Raw genomic sequence first — 27,321 nt, forward strand, 5'->3', positions numbered from 1 at the left:
CACCAACGTGGATAATAATTTAACCACCAACGTGGATAATATTTTATCCACCAACGTGGATAATATTTTATCCACCACCGTGGATAATATTTCCTACACAAACGCGGATAACATTTTATCCACAAACGCGGATAGCATTTTATCCACAAACGCGGATAACATTTTATCCACAAACGCGGATAACATTTTATACACCAACGTGGATAATATTTTATCCACCACCGTGGATAATATTTTATCCACCAAGGTGGATAATATTTTATCCACCAACGTGGATAATATTTTATCCACCAACGTGGATAATATTTTGTTCACCAACGTGGATAATTTATCCACCAACGTGGATAATATTTTATCCACCAACGTGGATAATATTTTATCCACCAACGTGGATAATATTTTATCCACCAACGTGGATAATATTTTATCCACCAACGTGGATAATATTTTATCCACCAACGTGGATAATATTTTATTCACCAACGTGGATAATAATTTATCCAATGTGGATAATAATTTATCCACCAACGTGGATAATATTTTATTCACCAACGTGGATAATTTATCCACCAACGTGGATAATATTTTATCCACCAACGTGGATAATATTTTAACCACCAACGTGTACAATATTTTATCCACCAACGTGGATAATAATTTATCCACAAACGCGGATAACATTTTATCCACAAACGCGGATAACATTTTATCCACCAACGTGAATAATATTTTATCCACAAACGTGAATAATATTTTATTCACAAACGTGGATAATATTTTATCCACAAACGTGGATAATATTTTATCCACAAACGTGGATAATATTTTATCCACCACGGTGGATAATATTTTATCCACCACGGTGGATAATATTTTATCCACCACGGTGGATAATATTTTATCCACCAATGTGGATAATATTTTATACACAAACGTGGATAATATTTTATACACAAACGTGGATAATATTTTATACACAAACGTGGATAATATTTTATCCGCAAATGTGGATAATATTTATCCACTAATGTGAAAAATATTTTATCCACAAACGTGGATAATATTTTATCCATAAATGTGGATAATGTTTTATCCTCTAACGTGGATAATATTATATTCACCAATGTGGATACTAATTTATCCATCGAGGGGGATACTAATTTATCCACCGATGGGGATAATAATTTATCCACCAACAGCGTGGATAATAATTTATCCACTAATGTGGATAATAATTTATCCACCAATGTGGATAATATTTCATCCACCAATGTGGATAATAATTTATCCACTAATGTGGGTAATAATTTATTCACCAATGTGGATAACAATTTATTTCCGAATGTACATAGATAATAATTTATCCACTAATGTGGATAATAATGTATCCACCAATATGTTTATCCACCAATGTGGATAATAATTTGTCCACCAATAATTTATCCACCGATGTGGATAACAATTTATCCACCAATGTGGATAAAAATTTATTCCCCTATGTGGATTTATTTCCCAATGTGGATAATAATTTATCCACCAATGTGGATATCAATTTATCCACCGATGCGGATAATATTTCACCCACCCATGTGTATATAAATTTATCCAACGATGTGGTTAATAGCTTATCCACCAACCGTGTGGATAATAATATAACCTCCAATGTGGATAAAAATTTATCCGCCAATGTGGATAATAATTTATCCACCAATGTGGATAATATTCAATCCACAAACATGGATTATATTTTATCCACAAACGTGGATAATATTTTACCCACAAACGTGGATAACATTTTATCCATTAACGTGGATAATATTTTATCCATTAACGTGGATAAGATTTTATCCACCAACGTGGACAACATTTTATCCACCAACGTGGATAATATTTTATCAGCCAACGTGGATAATAATTTATCCACCAACGTGGATAAAGTGTTATTCACAAACGAGGATAAATTTTATCCACCAACGTGGATAATATTGTATCTATTAACTTGGATAACATTTTATCCACCAACGTGGATAATTTTTTATCCGCCAACGTGGATAATAATTTATCCACCAAAGTGGATGATATTTTATCCACAAATGTGGATAATATTTTATCCACCAACGTGGATAATATTTTATCCACCAACGTGGATAATATTTTATCCACCAACGTGGATAATATTTTATCCACAAAGGAGGATAATAAATAAATAATCTCGAATAATAATTCATCCACAATCGTGGATGATATTTCATCCAATGTGGACAATATTTTATCCACCAATAGTGTGGATAATAATTTATCCACCAATGTGGATAATAAATTTTTCACCAATGTGGATATCAATTTATCCACCAATGTGGATATCTAATTATCCACCATTGTGGATAATAATTTATCCACAAATGTGGATAATATTTCACACACCAATGTGGATAATAATTTATCCACAATCGTGGATAATATTGTATCCAGAAATGTGGATAATATTTTATCCTGAAATATGGATAATATTTTGCCCACCAAAGTGGATAAAAATGTATCCACCAAAGTGTACAAAAATTTATCCGCTATAGTGGACAATATTTCAGCCACAATCGCTCTTCACTTTATTCAATTCCGAAATTTCCACCGACAAGAACACAAATTCCCCCCAAAAATACCAAAATCTAACCTAACACCTTTACCAAGTTTGTATCTTAAGTCTTTTGTTTTTTATTGGTTGCCTGTACCTTCTCTCCTCTGAGTGAACCAAATAAACTTGAAACTATTTGACATTCCAATTAAATATTAATGTCGATATTGACAAATTTTTGTTGAAAATTATATATTGTCTTTATTTTTAGCATCACAACACGAAAAAAAAAAAAACGATAAACGAACAACAGCAACAATAACCTATCAAAAACCTTCCAACTAAAAACCACCATCATCAATTTCTTCATCTTCAACTTCATTTTTTTTTTGGTGTGCGACTGAATGTTTGTCTTCATTCCTTCAAGAACTTAGAAGAAGTTTGTTGTCTGCAAAAGTAAAAATTCTTTACCCGCATTTACAAAAAAAGCAAAAAAAAAATTAAGAAAAAAAAAATTTTTTTTTGTTGTAGAGTATCCCGAAACCCTAATGCCATGGCATATCATTACAAAGAACCATGATGTTCGAACGAAAGGAGAACCTGTATTTAATATAGAATTCTTGTTGTTTCTTAGGGAGGAGGAGATGGAAGAGAAAAAGAAGCAGAAGGCATTGAAATAAATGTGCTGCTTAGATGTGTGTGTGTGTGTGTGTTCGAAGATACATTCTATGCTTGCCCGAAAGGCTTGAAATATCAGCAGCACCAGATTGATACTGGTTCTTTTTCTTTAGTTTTGTTTTTATAAAGAGAGGTCGTTGCTGGTGTGTGGAGGACAAAAAAAGGCAGATAGAGAAAAAAACCAAACGACCCAGCTATAAACATGCCAGAGGATGTTGCGGTGCGAACGAGGACGCTTATGACGATGCTATGAAGCAAACGAGCAGATGATGATCATCATTGGGTGGATGATGTCGATGATGATGCTGTTCGTGGCGAAGATTATGCTGCATGATTATTGCATGCATTTAAAGTTGTTTTTTTTTTCAAAAACATTATGAACACTCAAAAATACATACATACCAACCAACTAAAGATGGTTTTAACTACGGCAGGGACGAATCGTAAACACGCTATACAGAGAACTTTCAGAAGATGTTTAGAATGTTTTTTTTTTTCGTTAGAAGACCTTTAGTAGATCTTCTTCTATTGGCAAAAGACCCTTGGAAGGTCTTATATTTGCAGACGACCTTTGGAAGATCTTTTATCAGTAGAGGACCCTCTAAAGGTCTTTTGGCGATAGAAGACTTTAGAAGGTATCATCAGAAGACCTTCCATTTTCAATTTTTTGAAGGTCAGAAGAAGACCTTTAGAAGGTAAGAAGACCTTTAAAGGTCTTTTGACTACAGAAGACTTTAGAAGGTCTTGTATCATCAGAAGACCTTTAGAAGATCTTCGATCTCACGATCTTTAGAAGGTCGAAAGGACTTTTAGAGGGTCAGAAGGCCTTTCGAGAGTCTTCCATCGTAAGAAGACTTTTAGAAGGTCAGACAACCATTAGAGAGTCTTCTATCGTAAGGAGACCTTTAGAAGGTTAGAACACCTTAAGGAAGTCAGAAAACCTTGAGAAGGCCTTCTACTGTCAGGAAGTTTTTAGAAGATCAGAGGACCTTTAAAAGGTCAGTAGGCATTTTGAAGTTCAGAATACTTTAAGAAGTCCTTCTATCCCCAGAAGGTGAGAACCTATGAAGTATGTCTAAAAGACCAAAAGGATGCCTTTTCCCGCAAGAAAACCTCAAGAAGGTCAGAAAACATTTTGAAAGTCTTCTACTAGAAAGTCTAAAGACCTTTAGAAGGGTTCTATTGCTAGAAGACCTCAAGAAAGTCTGAACAGAACATTAAACATTAAAAGAACTTTAGAAGGTCAGAAAACCTTTGGAAGGTCAGAAGAACTTTAGGTGGTCAGAAGACCTTTAGGAGGCCAGAAGACCTTTAAAAATATATAAAACATTTAGATGGTAAGATGAACTTTAGAAATTAAGAACCCTTTAAGAAAGTCGGAAGACCAAGAGACGGTTTGCTCGCGCCAGAAGACCTCAAGAAGCTCAGAAAACCTTTAGAGGGATTTCTATCACCAAAAGACCTTTAGAACGTCAGAAGACATTTAGAACCTCAGAAGACCTTTAGAAGGTCGGAAGACATTAAGAAGATTAAAAGTCCAACAGAAGGTCTTCTATCGCCAGGAGTTCTCAGGAAGGTCAATAGACCTTAAGAGGGCCAGAAAACCTTTAGAAGGTCTTCTATGGGCTTCAAGAAGGTCAGAAGACATTTCGAAGTTAAGAAGAAGGTCGGAAGACCAGAAGAAGGCCTTCTCCCACCAGAAGACCTCAAGAAGGTCAGAAAACCTTTAGAAGGTCCTAAGAAGGTCGGAGTACTAAAAGAAGGTCTTCTCGCGCCAGAAGACCTGAAGAAGGTCAGAAAACCTTTAGAAGGTCTTCTATGGCCAAAAGACCATTAGAAGGTCAGGAGACATTACAAAGACCTTCTAGAAGGTCACAAGACACTTCGATGGTAAGAAGAAGGTCGGAAGACCAAAAGAGGGCTTTCTCCCGCGCAAGAGGGTCAGAAAACCTTTAGAAGGTCCTCGCGCCAGAAGACCTGAAGAAGGTCAGAAAACCTTAAAAAGGTCTTCTCACACCAGAAGACCTTTAGAAGGGCAGAAGACATTTAGAAGGTAAGAAGAAGGTCGGAAGACCAAAAGAAGGTCTTCCCCACCAGAAGACCTCAAGAAGGTCAGACAACCTTTAGAAGGTCCTTAGAAGGTCGGATGACTAAAAGAAGGTCTTCTCGCTCCAAAAGATCTGAAGAAGGTCAGAAAATCTTTTGAAGGTCTTCTATGGCCAGAAGACCTTTAGAAGGTCAGGAGACATTACAAAGGCCTTCTAGAAGGTCATAAGACATTTCGATGGTAAGAAGAAGGTCGGAAGACCAAAAGAGGGCCTTCTCCCGCGCAAGAATGTCAGAAAACCTTTAGAAGGTCCTCGCGCCAGAAGACCTGAAGAAGGTCAGAAAACCTTAAACGCCAGAAGACCTTTTGAAGGTAAGAAGAAGGTCTTCTCCCACCAGAAGACCTCAAGAAGGTCAGAAAACCTTTAGAAGGTCCTTAGAAGGTCAGAGGACTAAAAGAAGGTCTTCTCGCGCCAGAAGATCTGAAGAAGGTCAGAACACCTTTAGAAGGTCTTCTATGGCCAGAAGACCTTTAGAAGGTCAGGAGACATTACAAAAGTCTTCTAGAAGGTCAGAAGACACTTCGATGGTAAGAAGAAGACCAAAAGAAGGTCAGAAAACCTTTAGAAGGTCCTCGCGCCAGAAGACCTGAAGAAGGTCAGAAAACCTTAAAAAGGTCTTCTCACGCCAGAAGACCTTAAGAAGGGCAGAAGACATTTAGAAGGTAAGAAGAAGGTCGGAAGACCAGAAGAAGGTCTTCCCCACCAGAAGACCTCAAGAAGGTCAGAAAACCTTTAGAAGGTCAGGAGACATTACAAACGCCTTCTAGAAGGTCACAAGACACTTCGATGGTAAGAAGAAGGTCGGAAGACCAAAAGAGGGCTTTCTCCCGCGCAAGAGGGTCAGAAAACCTTTAGAAGGCCTTCTATCGCCAGAAGACCTTTAGAATATTAAATTGACTTTAGAAGGCCAGAAGACCTTCAGAAGTTCTTCTATCCAAAGAAGTTCTTTAGAAGGTCAGAAGACTTTAAGAAGGTAGGAAGATCATCAAGAGGGTAAGAAGACCTTTAAGAAGGTAAGTAGGCCTTTTAGAAGGTCAGATCTACTAAAGGGTCTACTATCGCAAAAAGATCTTAAGAAGGTTGGAGGACCTTAAGATGGTCAGAGGACCTTTGAAAGTTCAGAAATCCTTTAGGAGGTCAAAAAACCTTAGAAGTTCAGAAGAGCTTTAGAAGGTCAAAAGACTTTAAGAAGGTCTTCTAATTCCAGACGACAGTTACAAGGTCAGAGTGAATTTAAAAGGTCAGAAGACTTTAAGAAGGTCAGAAGATCTAAAGTAGGTCAGAAGACCTTAAGAAGGCCAGAAGAAGATTAGAAGGTCAGAAAATCTTTAAGAAGGTAAGAAGACCTTTCAGAAGGTCAGACCTTCTAAAGGGTCTACTATCGCAAGAAGATCTTAAAAAGGTCGGAGATGGTCAGAGGACTTTTGGAAGTTCAGAAAACCTTTAGGAGGTCAAAAAACCTTAGAAGTTCAGAAGGTTTTAAAAAGATCAGATGAGCTTTAGAATGTGAGAAGACCTTAAGAAGGTCTTCTACTTCCAGACGACATTTACAAGGTCAGAATGCATTTAATAGGTCATAAGACTTTAAGAAAGGCAGAAGACCTTAAGTAAGTCAGAAGACCTTAAGAAGGCCAGAAGAACTTTAGGAGGTCAGAAGATCTTTAAGAAGGTAAGAAGACCTTTTAGAAGGTCAGACCTTCTAAAGGGCCAACTATCGCAAGAAGATCTTTAAAAGGTCAAAGGGCCTTAATAAGATCATAGGACCTTAAGAAGGTCATAGGACCTTAATAAGATCATAGGACCTTAAGAAGGTCATAGGACCTTAGGAAGTTTAGAATACCTTTAGGAGGTCAAAAGATCTAAGACGTTCAGAAGGCTTTAAAAAGTCAGAAGACCTTAGAAGGTCGTCCATCGTAGAACGACCTTAATAAGGCCCTAAGACCATCAGAAGATTTTCAGAAGGTCAGAAGACCTTTAAAAGATCAGCAGAACAGTAGAAGGTCAGAGGACCTTTAAAAACCCGAAAGAACTGTAGAAGGTCAGAAGACCTTAAGAATTTTCAAAAGGCATTTCAGAAGGTAGGAAGAACTTTTAGAACGTAAGAAGACCTTATAGAAGGTCAGAGAATCTTTACAAGGACTTCTATTGGCAAGGGATCTTCAGACGGTCTTCTATCGGCAGGGGATCTTTAAAATTTCGCCTATTGACAAAATACCCTTGGAAAAATTTCTGTCTGCAGAAAACCTGCCCTTAACAGATTTTCAACAGATCTTCTGCAACAATATCCGGTTGTAGGGTGTAAAAGAATTTTTAAGGAAGAAGAGTAGCAAACACCAACGAAAAAGGCCAAACTGCACCTCCAACAATAAGATGAAAAACAACAACATCATTGAAGACATTATACGTACCCAGCAAACCAAATGTCGGATGTCCGACACGTCTGAACAATTTCGGAAGCAACGTGGTTCAGATTTGTAAACGATTTTTCGGAGCGGAAATAGTTCAGATTTTGTACCGATCTCGTTCCGATTTCGGAATGAATGTCGTAAAGAAATTTCTTTTCCGAATTTCCCAAGGATTTTCTTCAGATTTCGTTACGAAATCGGATCGAAATCGATACGAAATTATGTCAACCACTTCATACAACTTTCGTTAAGACATCGTTACGATTTCGGATCAGACATCAGACGTATCGTTCGAATTTCAGATTTTGTACCGATCTCGTTCCGATTTCGGAATGAATGTCGTAAAGAAATTTCCTTTCCGAATTTCCCAAGGATTTTCTTCAGATTTCGTTACGAAATCGGATCGAAATCGATACGAAATTATGTCAACCACTTCATACAACTTTCGTTAAGACATCGTTACGATTTCGGATCAGACATCAGACGTATCGTTCGAATTTCAGATTTTGTACCGATCTCGTTCCGATTTCGGAATGAATGTCGTAAAGAAATTTCCTTTCCGAATTTCCCAAGGATTTTCTTCAGATTTCGTTACGAAATCGGATCGAAATCGATACGAAATTATGTCAACCACTTCATACAACTTTCGTTAAGACATCGTTACGATTTCGGATCAGACATCAGACGTATCGTTCGAATTTTGTTCCGATTTCGTTAAGATGTCGGTACGATTGGTTTACTGGGTATATACCCATGTCTGATCCGAAATCGTAACGATGTCTTAACGAAAGTTGTATGAAGTGGTTGACATAATTTCGGAACGAAATGTCGGAGCGACATCGGATCGATTTCGGTCCGATTTCGTAACGAAATCTGAAGAAAATCCTTGGGAAATTCGGAAAGGAAATATCTTTACGACATTCGTTCCGAAATCCGAACGAAATCGGTACAAAATCTAAACTATTTCCTCTCCGAAAAATCGTTTAGAAATCGGAACGAAATCTGAACGACTTTGCTTCCGAAATTGTTCAGACGTATCGGACATCAGACATTTGGTTTGCTGGATACAAACATACATATGTATGTATGTGTGTGCAACCAACAGACCTTAAGAACGTTTAAAGATTTCAAATTTCACTTACACACAACGTTACATAAGCAGAATATGTTTATGAGCCTATGTATGTATGTACGAATGGACAGACAGAAAGAAGGACGTATAACTTCCAGCCTTCTGATGGCAATGGGAGATTTCATCATGATGCTGGTGGTTGGAGGGAGGGAGGTGGGGGGTAACAAATATTGGGATACCATAAAAAAGATAGACGGACATTTTATGAATAGACAGACAACAAAACAGATGGACAGACTCTGTGGACGGACGGGCAAACATAAGACGCGTGTTCAGTAATTCAGGTAGCTGTTGTGCATTGCTTTAATACAACCGCAAGCAAGCGTGCCGTTTGATGCTTTTTTGAACAGAGTGCACCGAGAAATACACACACACACACACACCCCAACGCAAGGGCACTCGCAATGCAATGCAGAAGCATTTGCAGTTTGTTTTTGAACATAAAGCAGCATCCCGAGAAGATCTACGGCAACAACAACAAAAAATGGATATTAAAGAACGTAAATTTTTTTACTTACAAAAAAGATGTTTTCAACGTTATTGTTGTGGCATGCTTCGTGTAATAATAAGAAAAAAACCAACAACATTAACAACTACAATATTAAATTTGAGTATAAAAATATTCAGAAGAAGTTGAAGAAGAACAGAACATTCCTCTTCTTCTTGTAGCTCGAAGTGTGTATGTTTGATTTTTAGGCATTTTTTGTTTGTTTGTATTTGTGTTTCGGGTTTGTTAAACTTGCATACCAGTTAAGCCATCCACAACAGCAACATTTTTCAGATTGAAGTGGAAATTTTGCCAATTGGCATTTCTTTCCTGTTTTCAGTGCCGATACTTGCTTCTGTGTTGAACAATTTTTCTGTTTTCTTTTGGAGGATTCATTGGGGGCTTTTGGAGTTTTTGAAGGAAGAAAATGTGTAGATATATTTTAATAAGAAATCAGTGGGCTCTTTGAGTAAGGACTAACTTGTTGGACTCTCTTTTAAACATCACTAATCATAGTTATGTCCTGGGACCGGGCTAGGTGTCCAGGCTGTTAGTATTTTTTTTTTAAATAATATCTTCTTGAAGGAGGATAAGGAATATTATTGAAACAAACCTATTCTGAGAACCAAATAAGGTATTGTAAATCAGTATAAATATATATTGTTGGAGCAACCATAAAGATGTTCGTCTATTGCCAGAAGACCATGCTAAGATCACCAAAAGTAAAAGATCTTTATAAAGTCTCCTGTGGGCAGAATATATTTAGAAGGTTTTCTATTGTCAAAAAACCTTTAGAAGGTCTTATATCTTCAGAGGATCTTTAAAAGTTATTTTATCGTCAGATTATGGGATTCTGTAACTCATTTTTGCTGTTACCGACAAAAATCGGTAAAATTAAATCGCAAAATTATGACTTAAAACATAAAGAATAGTTGGCATAACTGTTTGTGTCGGTAGAGGCTAGCGACTACTTTTTGTTCATCGTTAACTTACCGAAAAATTTCGATAATTATCGAAATTATTAACATTTTAATTTTACCGACAATTATCGATAACAGCAAAAATGAGTTACAGAATCCCACTACAGGTCCCCTAACGTCAGATGACCTTTTGGAAGGTCTTCGATTTTCAGAATCGTTTAGACGAATACTTCTCTTCTACCTATATTTATTCCCTGCACCACCTGTGGGTGACGTAGGGGATGGAAGATACCAAGGAACGCTCCTGACCGGCTTTAACATGGCAAAGCCCAGGATTTATCTTGGTCCCTCTTTCATCTCAAGTGGACACTGACCTCCCCGTGGTGTCACCTGGGGTAGCTGTCTTTAACACCCGTTAAAGGTAGTGAGCTAACATGTGCCGCGCGTTCACCCATAAGAACGTTAAAAACTTGGGTTTGGGCGTCGGGTTAGTAACCCTCCCCTAGAATAAACAGCCTACTATGAAAAAACGAAAGAAAAGAAAAACAAACCCCTCTAAAGTTGACGAACCGCGCAAACGTTTTAAGGACCATGATCTGCGAATCTGCAACTGGAATGTTCGCACTCTTTATAGAGAAGGTGCAGTCTTCGCATTGGCAGACGTACTTGAAAAGTACAAGGCCGATATTACTGCCATGGAGGAAATACGAGGGATTGGGAAAGGCGTCACAACAACACCTAAAGGTGACGCACTGTATTATAGCTGCCATGACGTAAAGCATGAGTTTGGTTGCGGATTTGTAGTTAGTCAGAGACTAAAACATTTGGTATCCAGCTTCACCCCAGTGAATGAAAGACTTGCTGCAATTCGAATAAAAGCTAAATTCTTCAACATCAGCTGTATTTGCGCTCATGCTCCCACTGAAGAAAAGGACGAACAGACCAAAGATATATTTTACGAGCGCTTAGAAGAAACATATGACCGTTGTCCTGCCCATGACATTAAAATCATTCTAGGCGCTTTTAATGCCAACAGTCGGGTAATTCAGCCTCCACAGTGAAACATCTGACAATGGTATGAGGCTGATAGACTTTGTAGCTGCAAGGAACATGGTAGTTAGCAGTACCAGATATTCATAAGGGCACCTGGCTGTCGCCAGATCAAAGAACAAGAAATCAAATTGATCACGTTGTGATAGTTGGAAGACATGCATCAAGCGTGTTGGATGTACGATCGTTCCGAGGAGCAAATATAAACTCGGACAACTACCTTGTTGCAGCAAAGGTACGTGCCAGATTAAACGTAGCAAACAAAGTGCGAACAAACACAACACGGAAGTTGGACATCGGTAAGATGCAATCACAACAGATAGCCACAGCATATTCCACTCAACTGGCCCAACTGGTACATCCTCCTGTAGAGACCAGCAAGGTAATCTGGTAACTGATACAGATAGTGTGCTAAGGATATGGAAAGAGCATTTTTCCAAACTGTTGGTATCCAATAGTAGCGAAGTCGACGAAGAAACCACAGATCCAATCCAAGAAGATGGTATTGAATGTATACCACCCGGCCAAGATGAGGTAAAGACAGCAATAAACCGGCTGAAGAATAATAAGGCAGCATGAGCTGATGGCCTACCAGCCGAGCTGTTTAAAACCGGAGGCGACACGCTGATAAGGTGTATGCATCAGCTAGTTAGCTCCATCTGGCAGGAAGAACGCGTACCCGACGATTGGAACCTGAGCATCCTGTGTCCCGTCCATAAGAAAGGAGATAAGACTTTATGCTCCAACTTTAGGGGCTTTAGACCTGACAAGTCCACCATTGACCAGATATTTACCCTGCGCCAAATCCTGGAGAAAACTTAAGAGATGCAGATCGACACCTACCACCTTTTTGTCCATTATAAAGCAGCCTTCGACAGCCCGCTACGATCAAAGGTATTCCAAGCAATGTCTGAATTTGGTATCCCCGCAAAGCTCATTGGGCTTTGTAAAATGACTCTAAATGACACAAGATCTTCAGTTAAAATAGGAAAGAACCTCTCCGAAGAGTTCTGTACCAAAATAGGTTTCAGGCAAGGAGACAGCCTTTCGTGTGACCTTTTCAACATCCTGCTAGAAAAGGTTATACGAGAGGCAAACGTCAAAAGAAGTGGCACAATCTACACCAATAGCCACATGTTACTTGCTTATGCTGATGATATAGACATCATGGGACGTTCAGTAAAAGAAGTAACCGATACCTGTATGAAGGTCGAAGGAGAATCTGCTAAAGTGGGTCTGGCGGTAAACGGCGAGAAGACCAAGCTGATGGTGTCGACGCGCAATGCGTCCATTGAGATCGGACCAACTGTTGAAGTTGGTTCCTATCATTTTGAGGTGGTAAAAGACTTCGTATACCTCGGCACCGCCGTAAACACAACAAACGACATCAGTTGTGAAATAAAAAGAAGAATTGTATTGGCCAACAGATGCTACTTTGGCTTAAGTAAGTCCCAATTTACATTAGGCGAGTTTACTTGCGGCAATTGGCAGTTTGATGGAAAAAGAGGTGAGGTATATGGTAACCCTTTGCCTCTCAACACCCTCTCTCACCCACAAACTGACAATTGCCGCAAGTAAACTCGCCTAATGTAAATTGGGACTATGCACTTTAAAAACAAAGCCAAAAATAACGCTTTACAAAACACTGATACTACCCGTGCTGATGTATGGTTCCGGAGCCTGGGTACAGCCTGGTTCACAGTGGTGTTGGTCTTATAGGCGGGCCCGCCCAACTTTGATCTTTTCCTTACTGGTTTATCTTTATACTTTCGTAAGATGTTTGGTATTGAAAAGGGGGGCGGTACCTCCCGATTTTCGGTATTTTGAAGATTTTAGCATCAGTTTTACATCGAAATGGCTGAAATTTGGTGTATAGTCTTCGTTAGGCGTATACAACATTTTACCTGAAATTTATAGGTATAGGTTCACGACTTCATATGTCCCCCATAGAACGGTACCTCCCGATTGTCGGTATTTTGAAGGTTTTAGCCTCATTATTACATCGAAATGGCTGTAATTTGGTATTTAGTCTTCGTTAGGGGTATGCAATTTTCTACCAGAAGTTTATCGGTATAGGTCCATTCCTACATATAGTCCCCATAGAACGGTACCTCCCGATATTAGGTGTTTTAAAGGTTGTGGCCTCAATATCCCACCGAAAAGGCTGAAATTTGGTATTTAGCCTTAGTTGGGAGTATAAAACTTCCCACTTGAAATTTGTCGCTATAGGTCCACGTCTTCATTTTGAAGGTTGTGGGCTCATTATTACATCGAAATGGCTGAAATTTGGTAAATAGTCTTCAATGGGGGTATAAAACTTTCCACCTGAAATTTGTCGGTATAGGTCCACGTCTTCATATAGCCCCCATAGAACGGTACCTCCCGATTTTCGGTATTTTAAAGGTTGTGGCCTCAGTATCCTATCGAAATGACTGAAATTTGGTACTTAGTCTTCGTTGGGAGTATAAAACTTTCCACTTGAAATTTGTGGGTATAGGTCCACGTCTGCATATGGCCCCCATAGAACCGTACCTCCCGATTATTTGTATTTTGAAGGTTGCGGTTTAATATTTCATCGAAATGGCTGAAATTTTGTATTTAGCCTTCTGTAGGGGTATAAAACTTTCCACCTGAAATTTGTCGGTATAGGTCCATGTCTTCACATAGTCCCCATAGAACGGTAACCCTGATTTTCTCTATTTTGGTTATTTTGCCTCATTATCCGAAATGGCAACAATTTCGTATTTAGTCTCCTTTTTATTCATACCGGCAAATATTTGTCGGTTTTCATATAGACCCTGTAGAATGGCAACTTCCGATTTAGAGAATTTTAGAGATTCAGCCTCATCATTCCGAACCGAAATTGCTGACATCTGGTTTCAATAATGTGTATGGTGTACAGTATAAAAGTCTGTCATATTCAACTTACCTATCAATACCGCTAAACCGAATAGTTCGGTATCTAGCATGCCTTGTGTGGCAAAATGTAAACATGTTTGCGTATACACTTCTCTCACTCGACTCTTGGCATCGACTAGGAAGTATAAAGTTTTGGGTTGTTGATTGCCTAGAAGCCTGTAAGAGAAAAAGAAGAAGAGCATGAAAATATAATTAAAAATAAATATAATAATACATTTATGGATATAATAACAAGTAAAGATCGGCGAGCCGCAAAGTCTATGCTTTGACTTGTAAAAGTCCAAGATTCTTAGTGGTTCCCCGTGAAGTCATTAGATGACAAACGTCGTGGTGCTTTGCAGAAAGAAAGGAGTTTATCCATTGGTCTATGATAGGAAACTTATCCCAAAGGTCTCTAAGGTGAATTAAATTTACCAGGTGGACATGAAAAAAGGGGATTTAACACTTCCAAGGATGCGTAATAGGATAGGTTGAAAGATCCATTCCCCCCATTGTCAAAAGGAACAAGTAAAAAAGTATCTGTCGACTTTGGCGACAGAGATATATCCTCAGCCTGTGTGAATTGAAACATCTATTTCCCAAAAAAACGTATGTATTTAGGGGTCTTCAGAATTTTGGGCGTATGAAGATATGTATTAGGTTAAAATCTCAAAAGTTTTGCGAGGGAGGTGCCTAAAGGAATGGACCGACATAGTCCATTTTGGAAGTGTGCCTTATTTTGGAAGTCATTCCTCTTGATTGGACCATTATAACAGGAAGCATGGACTTGTCCACGAAGAACATCATATCGCTGTAAACAGGGCTATTAGGAGTACCTTCGTTAAAAATTTCCAAAGGATTCTCGCACAGACTCTTAATCCCACTTAAACAAAAATGTTGATCATTTGTGTGGGTGGTAACCTAATGAATGGGCCTATAAGGCCCACTTTTGATCATAAACTTAGCTTGGACAAAACATTTCGATATCTAAAGTTTGAAGCAAATCGGTTGTTCCGTTCAGGGACGTACGCAGGGGGGGGGCACGGGGGGCCCGGGCCCCCCCCGAAATGGTTTGGTCGAACAAAATTTTTAAAGCTACTGTAACTAGTTATTATATGTTTTTCTCATAAAAATGTTTGTATGTTTGCAGATTTCAAATTAAAACTTTTATTTTCTTAAGTCTCTGAACAAAAAATGTACATCATTAACAAGTTTTGTAAGAAAGTATTTTAAAAATTTTTATTTGTATGCTGTTTTTGAGAGAAACTTCCAATGAAATATGAATTACTTCTTCATGTCATATCTTTCCACTATCAAATGCGAATTCCTTAATGAATATACTCCAAGTTTATTCATATTCGAACTAAATAGAGCCCTCGAGGCTTAAAACTCATCCTCTAAAAACAAAAATAAAGAGTTCAGTATTGTGGGAATGGAAGTATATGAAAAAATGTCTTTTGGATAAAATGTATGTAGGGTCGGTCCTTCCTGGTCTACATCTTGAAAGCCAATTAGATATTTGTTTACTGCCATCGCCAAAACTTTGTTATTCGATTTTAGACAAATTTGCTGCTAAACAGTATGAGGAAATATTGAAGACAAATGAGTTTTTGTGCGTCACTTGATTTTTTCCTTATCATCACCGAAGTATATTTGTAGCTTCAGACTTTAAGGTTACGAGATTATGAATACAAATAGGTCTCATCAAAATAATGATTTTAGACTCCACATATCGAACCTAATATGGACAATCTCGGTCCACTCGCAAAATTAATTCCAAAAGTACATCAAGTTCCAAGAGAATATGTTTAGACAACATCTTCAGGTCCTCATACAAGTCTAACATAACTGCAGTTTAAAGATTGTTCAAGGATCCTTTGGACTTTTTGTAGTCTTGTTTACAGCGATATCCTACGGTGACCAACTAAAATAGCTTATGGGCGCGGTAACTATCAAGAGGAGTGTATCTCAAAATAAGATCCATTTCTAAAATTAATTAGCTTATTACACTGTGCCACAAATTGGAACTCAAGATCTGTGTGGTGGAAAATTCCTTCTGGAGATGAAAGCCCTTAGTGGGTATATTAAGAACCCAAAAGAAACTTTTCCACATAGGTCAAGATTCTGAGATATCGCGCAGTTATGCCATAGGTCAAACTAAGTCCATCAAAGTGTTTGTCATCGAGTCCAAAAACTTCTAATCGTACAATTAAGAAAAAAATATAACGCTTCTTTTTTAACATTATATTAAAAGTAAAAATAATCCTGGTATCAGACTCTAGAGGCCCTGTGCTCCTCAAGGAGCTAAACGGAAAAGAATATGATCAGACTCTATCTCTCCCGGTAAATAACACTGTGCAACATTTTTAAGGTAATCTTGTGCAAACAATTTGAAGTGAGGATTTTTTGAAAGTACAGACCCAAAGTACGAAAGCCCTAGTTGCGTTTTGTTGAGTCATATCGGGCTTGGATATTATGGTCCCATCTAAACATTGTTAAATATTGGCATTTTAAAGCAACACGGGGCTATATCTGTGAAACCAATGCAAATCTTTTTCTGACCTCTGAAGCAAATTTGTAGACAAGGGTCAGAATAAAATATTTGGACAAATAATGAACTGTAAAAACTACATTTATTGCCTTAAATTTTATAATATATCTAAGAATTCCATAATTTGTATAGATTTCGCACCATATCTTAAAAACTGTTAAATTTTTCTTAATGTTTTCATTTGGAAACATATCAAAGACAACGGCAGCCGATATTCTTAAAAATTCGGCTAAGATCATCGAAATAGTAAAAATCTTGCTATAGCAAAGACAACGGCAATTCTTTGTGGTTGTAAAATTCTGCGATAAACTATAACGTGGGCATGTATGATTAAAAACTTCAATATACTAAAAACGGGGCGTAAATTTTACATGGCGACTTTACCGAACGTGGCCCGATATTGTCTATTTTCAATTCTAAATATACTACACGGTGATGTTGAATCAAATTTAAATGGAAGGTGCTTACACCTGGGAAGTTTTTGCGGATTCTGAAACTACAGTGTTCATAGAGGAGAAAAATCAAAAAACAAAAAAACGGTATTTTCGTAGGTTTTACCATTTTTGAGATATTAAAGTTCAAATTGGGACAATGCACTGACTCTATCGCCCCCTTATAAAACAATGTTATGAAGGGAGCGCCTTAACTAACTTTTAGTGAAAACCGCTTACACAGGGAAGTTTTTGTGAATTCTGAAACAACAATGTTCATAGATGAGAAAAATCCAAAAACAAGAAAAAAATCGCTGTAGGGATTTAAAAAAAAAAAAAAATTGATAGCTACAACATTTTTTTTTATTCCCATTTTGATAGGACTTGCGGCTTCCAAGCAAAATCGCATAAACTTAAACTACCCCTAAAAATGTCAACTTGAATCGCGATTTTTTTAAAAAGCGCTCCGGCGATTTTTTTGTTTTTTGATTTTTCTCATCTATGAATTTTGTAGTTTCAGAATCCGCAAAAACTTCCCATGTGTAAGCACCTTCCATTTAAATTTGATTCAAGAGCACCGTGACTACTCTGCAAATATTTAAAATTGTATCCTAAATATTTTGAATTCTTTCTATTGAATTTACATACTTTGAACCAGTATCATCTATATATATAAAAATGGTGTAAAAAATGTATAGTAATTCATAAAATGAGAACGGCTAGGCCGATTTCTGTAAAATTTTTTGTCAGTTATTCGCATTTTCGAGGAGAAGGTCTTTACGGAAGAAAATTTTGGAAAATCCCTCTGGAAAAGTCGGAAAATTAGAAAAATCGAAAATTGAGTTTTTGTATGAAATTTTATTCCTTAATAGCGAGACGAAGTTCGCCGGGTCCGCTAGTTTCATATAAAATTCGAAAAATCGAAACTTTTTGGCTCATTTTAAAGTACATGTAGAATAGAATATGTGCCAAAATTTCCAGTCCATCGGACAAAAATTTACCGAGATATTAGCTTTCGAAGGGAAACATTTATTGTGTTTTGTATGTAGCATAGAAACTAAAAACGTCTTTTCCTCGAAGTGGCACTTTTGAAAGCGGTGCTTTCTTTGTTAAAATCGAAATTTTGATTTTAACTGTTCAAAATGTATAAAAATTGATTTTTTTTAATTCCGTTTCGATAATGGAAAAGATTATTAGGTTCGTAATGATCCAACAAAAATATATGCTGATCGGTTTATTCTTTTTCAAACCACAGTGGTTACCGCAAACTGCTTTAGTAAAAACAGTGCTTAACAGGCAGGCATTTGTCAGAAAGATTTTTCAAAAAAAAAAAAAAAAAACATTAGAAGGTAACTCAAGGTTTAATAGATGTCTTATAAAAAATGCATGCAAATGGCTTTTCTGATGCTTGTAAGTGGCCATAACCCCTTTAAATAGCTGTACGTAACGCTACACAACATTTAATTTTTTTATGATTTTTGGTCAAGTTGGGCCCCCCCCGAAATGAAATCCTGCGTACGTCCCTGGTTCCGTTTATGAGACATTTCGCTTATCACTTTAGCGGATATTTTCGAATATTTGTGGGGGTGGTACCGGAAAGAGTGGACCTATAAGCACCATCTTTGAATTTCCTCTAATATTCGAAGAAATATTACGATATGCAAAGTGTGGACCAACGCAGTATTCGGTTCGGGAGTTGTCGTGCGCAGCAGCCACTACACATGTTGGCCGTATGGTTTTTTACAGTTTTCGGGCCATGTTCTCAAAAAGTATAGACTTGTTGTTGTAACAGTGTTTGTTATTATGTTTGTATGTTCGTTCTTCTGTTCAATCTGGCTCTGTGTCTATCTCCAGTTCCAGGAAAGTGGCTGCTTCGATGGGATGTAACCACAGATCCACTGGAGTTAGATGAGTAGGTTTGGCTGGGCAGTTGAAAAGGTATTTTGTGTCGTGCGGGCCCATACCACATACTGGGCAGATGTCTTGCACAGCGCGGTCGATTTCCGCCCAATAAGAATTTAGGCGACTGCAATATCCCGAGCCAAAACTACTCTAGTTTGTCGTGGCAGCTGACGCTCCTCAGTTGCAATAGATGGGGGATGTATTTCGAGGACTTTATTCACACAATAATTGCTTAAGGCCTTGGCAACTGCGTCCGTGTGAATACTATTTAAACCTGCTTGATATGCTTGTTCTCTCCTGTATCGTTGGACCTCTCCCTCTAGAGCATGGATATCCTTCCTGATCTGCCTAAATGTGTCGGGCCTACCCACAAGATGATGATTGGGATGGCTCACACGGTACATCCAAGCAGGTACTGCAACGAAAGCATCAGATTGTGTTGCTTTACTGGAAGAATCTTTGCCTCCTCATGTAGATGGTCGACTGGAGGGCGGCATTCTGCCAAGTTTGAATCTTTTTTCAATTCATATCACATAATCTCGGGTACCAAACTGGCGCCGCAAAGCTTACCACAGGCCGACCTATCGCGTTATATGTGGTCAACAAGGTTTCTTTATCTGCACCCCATGTGCTGCCGGCTAGGGACTTGAGGACCTTGTTCCTACTTTTTAGTTTGTCGCAGATAGCTGTGGCGTGCGCGCACGACGTGAAAGTAGTATCGAATGTGACCCCTACAATTTTGGGGCAGTTCGTGGTCGGAATTCTGCTACCGTCGGCCACGACGGTGGCCGTTGATTTTGTGGCGGAAATCTGCATATTCCTCGAATGGAAAAAGGTGGTAAGATCGGTTAAATAGATATTCAGCCTCTCACAGATGTCATCAGGATAGGTACCTGACGCCAGGATCATGTAATCATACGCATACGTTACGATATCGATGCCGTCTGGAGGGGGCGGAATACAGGAGAGGGAGAGGTTAAACAGTTCCGGAGATATCACCCCACCTTGGGGAACTCCCTGTTTCACTCTACGGGGTTTGGACTTCTTGTTCCTGAATTCCACGTACGACTGGCGTCCACACATATAATTGACTATCCAACGTTTCAAGCTTGGCCGGAGGGTTGGCTGCTCAATGTTCTCAAACAGCTTGGAGTGCCTGTCTTTATCAAAGGCTTTTGATAAGTCAAGCGCCACCATCACTGTATCATCACTGTGTGGACTTGCCATACTTCAGTGCAACCTGTTGCAAGAAAAATCAAAACTATTCTAGAGGAGGTCCTAACCTGCACTTTTCCGAAATTTAGTGTTGGAGGTATCCGAAGGAGTTGGCATATTCTAACCTGATTTGTGCCTCGTAAAAATATTACCATGCCCAAAGTATGGACCAAATCGGTTACTGCCTTCGAGAGTTATCGTGCGCGCCATTTTAGCGAAAAGTTTTGAAGTTTTGTGGGGGAGTTACCTAAAGGAGTGGACCGATAAGGCCGTCTTAGAACTTAATTTAACTTTGGCCAAAATATTACTATTGCCAAATTTTGGATCGAATCGGTTTATCTGTTCGAGAGTTACAGCGCGCTCCATTCACTTCTCATGGTGCCATAGCGGGTTTCATTTCATTTTCTCAGGAAGTATGGACTTGCCCCATGAAAAAACTTGCACCATCGTAATGGGTGTAGCGAATACAAGTTGCTACAACAAAAATCCAAAGGATTCGAGAGGAGGTCTTAAACTGCACTTTTCCGATATATTGTGTGGGATGTACCCGAAGCAGTAGATATAGTCCATATTCGATCTTAATCTATGTCTGGTAGAAATATTATGGACCAAATCAGTTAGTCCCTTCGAGAGTTATCGTGCTCATAATTTTTGTGAAAAAATTGAACTTTTGTGGGGCGGTAGCCGAGGGAGTGGGCCGAAGTGGCCAATCTTACAACTTGATTTAAGTTTGCGCAAATTATTACGATTGCCAAATTTTGGATCGAATTGGTTTATCCTTTTGAGAGTTATCTTGCAAGGCATCCACTACACCTGCGGGGGGTTTACAACCTTCAGCGGGAGGGTTTACAGCCTTCAGGCCATTTTCTCAGGATGTATGGGCTTGCCTCTGAAAGAACTTGCACCGTCGTAATGGGGGTAGCGAATATAAGTTGCTACAACAAAAATTCAAAGGATTCGAGTGGAGGTCTTAAAGTGCACTTTTCCGATATGTTGCGTGGGAGGTACTGGAAGCGGTAGATATAGTCCATATTCGATCTTAATCTATGTCTGGTAGAAATATTATGGACCAAATCAGTTAATCCCTTCGAGAGTTATCGTGCTCATAATTTTTGTGAAAAAATTGAACTTTTGTGAGGGCGGAACCCGAGGAGTGGGCCGATGTGACCCATCTTAGAACTTGATTTAAGGTTGCGCAAAATATTACGATTGCCAAAGTTTGGTTTATCCGTTTGAGAGTTATCTTGAAATGAATCCACTACACCTGGTGCCATAGCGGGGGGTTTTACAGCCTTCTGGCCATTTTCTCAGGAAGTATGGACTTGCCCCTGAAAAAACTTGCACCATCGTAATGGGGGCAGCGAATATATTTTTTTAAAGAATATTTTTTGATCGATCATCAAGGCGTGGCATTTTTAAAGAATATTTTTTGATCGACCATCAAAGCGTGGCATTTTTAAAGAATATGTTTTGATCGACCATCAAGGCGTGGCATTTTTAAAGAATATTTTTTGATCGACCATCAAGGCGTGGCATTTTTAAAGAATATTGTTTGATCGACCATCAAGGCGTGGCATTTTTAAAGAATATTTTTTGATCGACCATCAAGGCGTGGCATTTGTTAAAGAATATTTTTTGATCGACCATCAAGGCGTGGCATTTTTAAAGAATATTTTTTGATCGACCATCAAGGCGTGGCATTTTTAAAGAATATTTTTTGATCGACCATCAAGGCGTGGCATTTTTAAAGAATATTTTTTGATCGACCATCAAGGCGTGGCATTTTTAAAGAATATTTTTTGATCGACCATCAAGGCGTGGCATTTTTAAAGAATATTTTTTGATCGACCATCAAGGCGTGGCATTTTTAAAGAATATTTTTTGATCGACCATCAAGGCGTGGCATTTTTAAAGAATATTTTTTGATCGACCATCAAGGCGTGGCATTTTTAAAGAATATTTTTTGATCGACCATCAAGGCGTGGCATTTTTAAAGAATATTTTTTGATCGACCATCAAGGCGTGGCATTTTTAAAGAATATTTTTTGATCGACCATCAAGGCGTGGCATTTTTAAAGAATATTTTTTGATCGACCATCAAGGCGTGGCATTTTTAAAGAATATTTTTTGATCGACCATCAAGGCGTGGCATTTTTAAAGAATATTTTTTGATCGACCATCAAGGCGTGGCATTTTTAAAGAATATTTTTTGATCGACCATCAAGGCGTGGCATTTTTAAAGAATATTTTTTGATCGACCATCAAGGCGTGGCATTTTTAAAGAATATTTTTTGATCGACCATCAAGGCGTGGCATTTTTAAAGAATATTTTTTGATCGACCATCAAGGCGTGGCATTTTTAAAGAATATTTTTTGATCGACCATCAAGGCGTGGCATTTTTAAAGAATATTTTTTGATCGACCATCAAGGCGTGGCATTTTTAAAGAATATTTTTTGATCGACCATCAAGGCGTGGCATTTTTAAAGAATATTTTTTGATCGACCATCAAGGCGTGGCATTTTTAAAGAATATTTTTTGATCGACCATCAAGGCGTGGCATTTTTAAAGAATATTTTTTGATCGACCATCAAGGCGTGGCATTTTTAAAGAATATTTTTTGATCGACCATCAAGGCGTGGCATTTTTAAAGAATATTGTTTGATCGACCATCAAGGCGTGGCATTTTTAAAGAATATTTTTTGATCGACCATCAAGGCGTGGCATTTTTAAAGAATATTTTTTGATCGACCATCAAGGCGTGGCATTTTTAAAGAATATTTTTTGATCGACCATCAAGGCGTGGCATTTTTAAAGAATATTTTTTGATCGACCATCAAGGCGTGGCATTTTTAAAGAATATTTTTTGATCGACCATCAAGGCGTGGCATTTTTAAAGAATATTTTTTGATCGACCATCAAGGCGTGGCATTTTTAAAGAATATTTTTTGATCGACCATCAAGGCGTGGCATTTTTAAAGAATATTTTTTTGAACAAAAATACATGGACAGACGTGCATAAACAGACTCAGAAAATGATTCTATGTATATCCCGAGAAGGAACTATGGGTCTATACATAATACCCCTTACCACAATGTGGTGTAGGGTATAAATAGGGCAGCTTAATATCAGTTTTACTGTTTTAAAATTTGAAACAGTATGTTTATATAATCCCCTCAAACAAGGCTTGTTCAATAAGTTCATACATAAAAAACAAAAGACTTAAGACACAAACGTTTTGGACCACCCATTGACTTTTCATCACCGTAAGAGGAAATTAAAAATTTTTATGTATTTATTTTATGACCATTTTTATTAATTTTCCAATTGGAAAATATTATTTAAAACAATCACACAATCGCTTACCTTAGTGCTAAAAATCTTGAGCCCGGTGATAGCTGTTCGGCCGAGGACGCGCATACTTCTAATGGCGCGCTGACAGTACAAAACGCTCGCATGCTGCATCGTTATTTGAATGCAACAAAATCGTTGGAAATATTTGTCTAAAAATAAAAAAAAAAAAACGAAATGAAATGAAAAAAGAAAGAAATGGAAATAAAAATGAACATACATAAATATAAGAAGTTACTGATAAAAGTAAAACAACAACATTAATAGCAATAATAAAAGCATAAAAATTAATGACTACAGCAACAACAATAACAAATGAAATAATATTAATAATATTGGATAGGGAAAAAGTCGGTGTGTGGAATGTTGGAATTTTTACAATCCCTGCCTCCCTCCCCATGACCATTCATGTAAGTGGGCCATAAAACAAACGAACAAATCAAAGGTAATTTTATGATATTTTAAACAACACTATTTTCTTATTTATGAGCCGGCAAAAGGGGGCCATAAATTAATTTTCAGTTATCTTTATTTATTAGAAAATATAAATAACCCAATGCAGCAAGAACAACAAAGGGGCAAGTGAAAATTTCTCCAATACCTTTTTGGAAAAAAGACGTTGTTTTAATGGCAATTTTGAGATAATTTTGATTTGGTTATAATTTTTCCTTTTTTTGTTGAAAGAAAACAAAGGGCCCTGCTTCAAAATCCCATAAAATTGTTTAATGGTAACCAAAGCAACGGTAGTAATAAAAATTTAGTACCTTTCAAAATTTATATATTTTAAATGGTTGATAATAAAATAAACATTGTCTTTAAATCAAAGATAAATTCGATCAATATCATTAACAAATATTTGCTACCTTCTGCCTGCTGTGCAAAACAATAACAATTTTAATTGTAATATTTTTTCTGTAGACCATGTTAATTTGAAGGCAATTCCACTCTCCAGTTTTATGTTCCCTTATATAATTGTTAAATTTCAAAATTATTCCACAAAAATTTAATATATATAAGGGTCCATAAAACTTGAAGTAGAGTCGCCTTAAAATTGACGATCAATATATTGCTGATATTTTTTTCAAAATATTTTTTTTAAATATTTTTCAATGTCGATTTTTTTTAAATATTTTTTAAATTGTTTCTCTTTTAAATATTTTTTTAATATTTTTTAATGTTGATTTTTTAAAAATATTTTTTAAATATTAAGTATTTAAATTTAAGCTTCGTTAAATAATACCAATATTTATACAAAATATTTATTTATTTTATCTCAAATTTTCATGAAATATTTACTCGAGTATTTTTTTTGTAAAGTATTAAGAGGAATGTCGAATGAAGAAAGTTCGAAATAGATTTCTTATCAAAAGAAATTGTTTTTTTCTTCGGAGATCTATGCATAAATTAAATAAAACAAAAAAACACACAACATTTGTAAAACAACAACAAAATACAAGTGTTCATTCAAATATAAGCTACTGGAAATATTCAAATGCAAACTAGAAAATATTATATTAGGAAATAGATAAATAAAAATGCATTTTAAAGTCAGTTCCCAATAATGGGAAGATTGGACATTTGGGAGACATTTGAAATTTGTAATATTTTTTAAACAACCGTCAGAATTTCTTAGAATATTTTAATTATTTTTTTAATTTTAAATACTCGTAGATTTGTTTTTAATATTTTTCAACGACCAATTGACCAGTTTTCCCACTTTGATTAAAAAAAATGTTCATCGATAAATATTTTTCAACGGACGAACGGATTTTTTTTCAAATATTTTTCGAAGTGAATTTTTTGTTAAATATTTTTTTAACGAGATTTTAAGAAAAAAACAGTCAGAATTTTTTAGAAAATAATAATAATAATTGTTCCACAAACAACCCCTAAGGGACAAGGGAGACTTCTCTCATATCAATGAGTGCACCGCAATTCATACTAGCTCATTGATATGGGACATGCAGTTTATCGCCGAGTCTGAACGGCATGTCTAAGACACCACTTTTGTAGAGAAGTTTTACATGGCTGGAATACGCAGGAAATGTCGCCAACATTACTGAGGGGTATTTTGCCACCGTTGAATAGTGTTTTGATGTTGCCTGGGCGGGGAATCGAACCCACGACCTTATGTGTGCAAGGCAGGTGTGCATACCATTATTTTTTTAATGTTAAATACTCGCAGATTTGTTTTTAATATTTGTCAACGACCAATTGACCTGGATTTTTAACAGTTTTTCCACCTTGATCCAAAAAAAAATTTCATCGTGCGTTTAAAAAAAAAAAAATAAACGCGATTTTTTTAACATATTTTTTAACGAACGAACGAGTTTTTTAAATATTTTCCGATGTGAATTTTTTGTTAAATATTTTTTCAACTTTTTTTAAGAATATTTTTCAACGTGGATTTAAGAAAAAAATTAATATATTTTCAACGTAGATTTTTTTAAATATTTCCGCCGGTGGGTTTTTTTAAAATATTTTTATAATTTATTTTGCAACGCGGTTTTTTTAAAAATATTTTTTACATATATTGCAACTTGGATTTTTATAAAAATATTTTTTTTATTTTTCAGCGTGAATTTGTTTAAAAACGTTTCCTATTTTTCAGTGCGAATCTTTTATTTTTTAGTGTGATTTTTTTAAAAAATATATTTTTTCAGTGTACATTTTTTTTTTTTTAAATATTTTTCATTGTAGATTTTTTAAACATTTTTCAACGTGGAGTTTTTAAAAACAGCTTTAAGTAATTTTTTTTTTAATATTTTTCAACGTGGATTACATTAAGATAATTTTTCAATGTATATTTTAAGAAAATTGTCCAACGTGTATTTTCTTAAGATTTTTTTTTAAGATAATTCATAAGAATATTTTGATTTTCTTAAGAATATTTTGAACGTGGATTTTTTAAGTATTTTTTTTTAATATTTGTTTTTTTTTTTAAATATTTTTTAAATGTATGTCAACGTGGATTTTTTAAAATATTTGTTTAATATTTGTCAACGTGTTTTTTAAATATTTTTTTTTTTTGTAATATTTGTCGAAGGAGATTCTTGAATATTTTTTGATATTTGGCAATGTGTATATTTTTAAATATTTGTCAATGTGGATTTTTTAAAATATTTTTTTTTTTAGTATTTGTCAACAAGGATGTTTTTTTAATTATTTTTTTATTATTTTTACGCCAACCCTCCTATTTTTTTTTTTGAAATATTTGTCAAAGTGTATTTTTTTAATACTTTGCACCATGGATTTTTAAAAATATTTTTTTAATATTTTTCAACGTTGATTTGTTTTTCAAAATATTTTGTAAATATTTTTCAATGAAGATTTTTTTTTTAATTTTTTAAGCCAGCTTTTTTAATATTTTTCAATTTTTTTTTTTATTATTTTTCAACGTTGATTTTTTTGCAAAATGTTCTGTAAATATTTTTCAATGAGGATTTTCTTAAATATTATTTTAAAATTTTTTCAAGGTCGACATTTTAAAATATTTTTCAATTTGTTTTTTCTTTAAATATTTGTCATCATTGTTTTTTATTATATTTTTCAACGTAAGTGTTTTTAAAAATATGTTTTAAATATTTTTCAATGTGAATTTTTTAATAATAGTTTTGCCCT

The 27,321-nt window shown here is 36.3% G+C and overlaps 1 protein-coding gene across 1 annotated transcript in view; it reads right to left on the reverse strand.

Annotated features, from left to right (window-relative positions):
* ex (FERM domain containing expanded) overlaps positions 1-27,321 on the reverse strand; it is a 154,283-nt gene that overhangs the window by 38,319 nt on the left and 88,643 nt on the right. The window contains exons 3-4 of the mRNA XM_073970429.1: positions 23,716-23,852; positions 14,282-14,427 (exon numbers count right to left, since the gene is read on the reverse strand). Coding sequence (XP_073826530.1) covers positions 14,282-14,427; positions 23,716-23,807 — 238 coding nt within the window. The 5' untranslated portion in view covers positions 23,808-23,852. The remainder of the gene's footprint in view (positions 1-14,281; positions 14,428-23,715; positions 23,853-27,321) is intronic.

Source organism: Musca autumnalis, unplaced genomic scaffold (genome assembly GCF_047663935.1).
Source record: "Musca autumnalis isolate F117 unplaced genomic scaffold, ASM4766393v1 scaffold_2, whole genome shotgun sequence".
In the NCBI taxonomy this organism is placed as follows: Eukaryota; Metazoa; Arthropoda; class Insecta; order Diptera; family Muscidae; genus Musca; species Musca autumnalis.